Source organism: Terrapene carolina, unplaced genomic scaffold (genome assembly GCF_002925995.2).
Source record: "Terrapene carolina triunguis isolate 2854851 unplaced genomic scaffold, T_m_triunguis-2.0 Scaffold28239, whole genome shotgun sequence".
NCBI lineage: Eukaryota > Metazoa > Chordata > Testudines > Emydidae > Terrapene > Terrapene triunguis.
The window spans coordinates 1-5126 of NW_020692590.1; the positions used below are offsets into that span (position 1 = coordinate 1).

The 5126-nt window shown below is 68.0% G+C and overlaps 1 protein-coding gene across 1 annotated transcript; it reads left to right on the forward strand.

Annotated features, from left to right (window-relative positions):
- Nucleotides 1-251: 251 nt before the first annotated feature.
- On the forward strand, nt 252-2890 carry LOC113409009 (electron transfer flavoprotein subunit beta-like; the record flags this gene model as incomplete). The annotated part of the gene is made up of 5 exons (XM_026662532.1): nt 252-410; nt 790-852; nt 1032-1190; nt 2206-2387; nt 2698-2890. Coding segments are annotated over 4 exons (552 nt in total), but the record flags the coding sequence as incomplete, so codon positions are not given.
- Between the last annotated feature and the right edge of the window lie 2236 nt (nt 2891-5126).

Here is a 5126-nt window from a genome sequence, read left to right on the forward strand (position 1 = left end):
CCCTGCTCCCCCTGACGCCCCCCCGCCCCTCTCCAGCTTCCCCCCACCCCCAAGTGCCAGGCCTCAGCCCTATTGGCAGAGGGAGAGCTGCTGCCCCGCCCCCTCCGGCTGAGAGGCCAAGGGCCGGGTGGACCCCGGGGAGCCAGCCCCCGCCCTGGAGTCGGGGTCACATTTGGGGGACCGTGTGTTGGGTGGGTCGGGATCCAGGGGCTGCCCCGCCTGTCCCTGAATTCAAACTCTGCCCCCTGCAGGAGACCATCCGGACCGCGCTGGCCATGGGGGCTGACCGGGGGCTCCACGTGGAGATCCCAGCCCCCCAGTACGAGAGCCTCGGCCCCTTCCAGGTGGCCAAGATCCTGGCGGCGCTGGCCAAGAAGGAGGGGGTCAGCCTGGTGCTGCTGGGCAAGCAGGTGAATTCCCCTCCCCCGCTCTGCCCCACGGGCTCATCTACCCCAGTATCCTGCCCCCCACCCTGCCCGCTCAGCCCCACGGGCCCATCTACCCCGCTATCCCACTTCCTCCCTGCCCCCCACTCCTCCCCGCTCACCCCCACGGGCTCATCTACCCCAGTATCCTGCCCCCAACCCTGCCCGCTCAGTCCCACGGGCCCATCTACCCCGATATCCTGCCTCCTCCCTGCTCAGCCCCTCGGGCCCAACTACCCCGCTATCCCGCCTCCTCCCCACTCAGCCCATCTCGGGCCCAGCTCGTGACACTGCTCCCTGCGGCAAGTGATGGGAAGGGGCCCAAGGGGCCCGTCCAGGGTGTGACTCGTTTTCTCCTTCCCAGGCCATCGACGACGACTGCAACCAGACGGGGCAGATGACGGCTGCGCTGCTGGACTGGCCCCAGGTGGCTGCCCCCCTGGTGGGGGGTCCTGGCAGCAGGGGGTTCTGGAAGCTGCGGGTGGGAGGATCCCGGCAGTGGGGGGCTCTAGGGCTGCGGGGGTGGATCCCAGCAGTGTAGGATTCTAGGGGCTGGGGGCGAAGGATTCTGGGTGATGGGCGATAACACCCCCCGTGCCCCTGCAGGGGACCTTCGCCTCGGCGCTGACGCTGGAGGGGGAGCAGCTAACGGTGGAGCGGGAGGTCGACGGGGGGCTGGAGAGCATCCGGCTCAGGCTGCCGGCCGTGGTGACGGCCGACCTGCGGCTCAACGAGCCCCGTTACGCCACCCTGCCCAACATCATGGTGAGGGGAGGCTGCCTCTGGGGTGAGGTGGGGGGGGGCTGCTTATATCGGGACCCCTCCCCCGGCTCAGAGATGCAGCCACCTCTGGGGCGGGGCAGGGGCTGGTTATATGGGGACCCTTCCCCTGGGGGGGTCTCGCACAACTCTTCGCTAGTGCCAAGCCGCAAACCCCTCCGGGCGCTGGCATCGCACAACTGGTATCCTGGGGAATACCCCAGAGCCGCTCACCCAGGGAAAGGCCCCGGCCTGGCACCCCACATCTGTACTCTCCAGCCCTGGGCGGCCACCTGACCAGTGTAAGTTCATTACTTAGGCCGGTCCCCCCTCGATGCGGACAGGACACGCACCAGCCTTTGTAAATTGAGCGGAGGTTTCCTGAGCGCCCCGTTTTAGGGAAAGCTCAGAGCCGATTAACCCCCGAGAGCTGGATGGTACGTGATTGGTCGCCGTCAAAGGGCAGAGAGCAAAGAAAAGAGAAGCTAAAGGCCCAGTGTCAATCTGACACCGTCTCACACTGGGCAGGGTTGAGATCTGCCACTTTCTCACCCCGCTGCACGTTGCCGGTTTCCCTCCAATACCAGGACCAGGCTCCTCGGTTGAAGTTTTCTCTTCCCCGGCGCTCTGGGTGGGGGTTCTGTGTGTGTCAGTAGCGTATTTCACGCAGCAAAATCTCATCCCCTCATGCGCCCCGGGAGGGTGTGTGTTTGGACAGAACAGTGGGTTTCAGCCGATCGTAGATGCCTTACCTGGCCTGCTCCCTATGGAACATCCCAGCCACGCTGGAGTGAATACGGGGGTCACCAGGGGCGGTTTGGAGGTGCACTGTGTCACCGTAACAGCCACACGACACCAGACCACAATATCGGAGTTACCTGTGCGGGAAATGTCAGGAACTGGAGCCTGATGGGACTCCTGGGTTCTGTCCCAGCTCTGGGAGGGGAGTGGGGTCTAGTGGTTAGAGCAGCGGGGGCTGGGAGCCCGGACTCCTGGGTTCCACGCCTGGCTCTCTCCCCAGAAAGCCAAGAAGAAGAAGATTGAGGTGCTGAAGGCATCGGACCTGGGGGTCGATCTCTCCTCCCGGCTGGCCGTGCAGTGCGTGGAAGAGCCGCCGCAGCGCCAGGCCGGCGTCAAGGTGGAGACAGTGGACGACCTCGTGGGCAAGCTGAAGGAGGGGGGCCTGATCTGAGCCCCCGGCCGGTGAGTGCGGCCCCTGGCCCCGGCTCTCCCCTTGCAGACACTGACAGTACTGGGGAGAGAACCCAGGAGTCCGGGCTCTCAGCCCCCCCCCCCCCCCCGGCTCTAATCACTAACCCCCCTCCCCAAGCTGGGGAGCGAACCCAGGAATCCTGATGCCCAGCCCCTCCCCCCCAGCCCTCCTCTAACCACTAGAGACCACTCCCCTCCCAGAGCTGGGGAGGGAACCAGGAATCCTGGCTCTCCCCCCCCCCCCCCCATACCCCCCCGCGCCCCCCCCCACTGATCTCTCTGTGGCTTGTTTCTCTTCCAGCCCCTCCTGGAGCCGCTGCGCCCGGCTCTCCTGCTGCTGTGACGGGCGGTGCCCTGGGGGTCCCCGTCCCTGGGACCTGGCACTGCCCCCCATGATTGTAACCGTGCTGCCTTCTGGCCCCGCCGGCCGCCCCTGAGCCGCTGCTCCGTCAGCCCCGGTGCTCGGGAACCATAAACCCCGCTGGGTCTTTGGAGAGTCGCTGTCCGTCTGTCCTTCGGCCGGCCCAACCGCGCCCGGGGAGGGGCCCTGGCTTTGGGGGGCCGCCCAGGCCCAGAGGCGGAGTGTGTGTGGGTGGGGGGGGTTGTGGAATAAGGGTGGGTCGTACGGGGATTTTGGGGGGGGATTATTGTTGGATGAGCATGGCTTGGGAAGACAAGGTGGGGTTTAGTGGGGAAGAGGAGGGGGTGCAGATTATGGGGGGTGAGTGGTAGGGGTCGGGTTGGGTGGATAGAGGTCTGGGGGTGGGGCTTGGGAGGATGTGGGGGCGTTATTGGAGGAATGATGCCCGGGAGCTGCTGCAGGGCCCTCCAGGGAGACGCGGACGGATGGGGGCCCCTCACGAGAGCCAGGATCGATCCCGGCTGGGCTCGGGCGGGCGGCTCTTCCCCTCACTCCCAACTGAGGAGGTGGGGCCCAGTGGAGGGAAAGCAAAGGGGGCGGATCCTGCTGTTCCCCTGTGGAACTCCCTGCTGCTGGATGCCCCTAGGCCTGACCAGGCTGCGAATGTTCATCCTCCCGCGCCACTCCCCCTGCTGGCGTAGCAGAGCCCCTGGGGGGGCGGGGGGAGAGGAGCCCCCTGGCGGCTACAGCCCGGCTCCCCCATCTTCCTCTGCCGCAGCTGGCCCCGGTCAGGGCCCATCCTGGAGGAGACGGGCCTGGGCCCATCCAGCCGCACCCCATCCCGGCTCCGGTCCCCGCCCTGCTGCAGCCCAGCCCTGGGGGCGGGGGACTTTCACAATGGGTCCATCAGTTCAGTGCCCAGGAGGGGGGGAGGAGCCCCCCCCCATCCAGCTTGAGAAGGGGGGTTCAGAGCGTCCCGGCAGCAGGGGCTGGCATGGGGGGGGGGGTCCCTGGAGGGGGGAGGAGGTTTTGGGTGTGTACGGCTGTCGTCGCCCCTTGAGCCGGGCCCCCTGCTGGGGGTGGGGGGTGTCTGGGAGTCTATCTGCTTCAAAGCCGAAGAACCGGTCCCACACCTTTCACCCCCCCACATGCAGAATTTTCCCTGCCCTGCATTTGGGAGCTGGGCCCTGCTGCAGCCACTTCTGGGCTGGAGCAGCCGCCTATAACGCTGCAGGGGGACAGTTTGCTCAGATGCGGGGGGGGGGGAGTCGAGGAGCAGCCCCCCCAGGGAGCAGGGCACAGAGGTGATGATGCTTGTGGCTAATTACAGCAGTCGTTTCTCCCCCCTCCCCGGAGCTATTGCTAGAAAGGTCCCGACCCCTCCCGGGCAGCCTCCTCCCCCGCCCCCCCGCCTCGCCGGCTTAACCGGTTCCCCGCCCGCCTCGCCGGGAGAATGAGCCTTTGTCCGCCCTCCCCCGCCCCCCCCCCCCCGGGGCTTGTGCCCCCCCCCCCCCCCCCCCCGCCAGCTTCCCCCCCCCCCGCCCCTGTCATGGCCGGCAGGTGCCCGGACACCTGGGCCGGCGCCGCCCGGCTCCTGCTGCTGCTGGGTGAGTGCGGGCTGGGGGGGTCCTGCCGGGAGGGGTCAAGGGGGACTCGGCCCCTCCCCCCGGGACCTGTGGGGGGGGGGGGCGCGGCCCCAGCAACGTCCCCCCGGGACAGACTCGCCCCGGGAAGCTTCGCCGGAGCCTCCCGGGGGCCTGTCCCCCCCCCGCCCCGTAGTGACCCCCCCGCGAGGGATTCGGTGCCCCCGGAATTGGGGCAGGGAGAGGAAACGGTTCGGGAGATAAGCCAGGAGTCCTGACTCCCACCCCCCCACTAAACCCCTCCCGCCCAGAGAACCCAGGAGTCCTGGCTCCGAGCCCCCTCCCCACTAGACACCCCCCCCGCCCAGAGAACCCAGGAGTCCTGGCTTCCAGCCCCGCCCCCCCCACTGTAACCACTAAACCCCACTCCCCTCCCACAGCAGCAGGCCCCATTTGACCCCCCAGGGACCCGGTGAATCAGAGCTGCTGCGAGCGCCCCCCGCCCGGTGCCCGCTGGGCTCAGTCACCCCGCGTCTGCCAGCGCCTCTCGCGACCCCCCCCCAGCCCCGACTCAGCCCACAGCCTCTGGGCCCAGGCCCAGCCCACGCCCAGCCTGCAATTGCCGGGCTGCTTCTAGGGAACAGTAGGGATGGCACATCCCAGTGTGGAGATGCAGCCCTGTGGGGCGAGACACCTGGGGAACAGCCACATATAAGACCACACGGGGACAGCTCACCCAGCACAGAGCTGCAGCTGCCTCTGGGGTGGGGCAGCTGGGGAACAGCC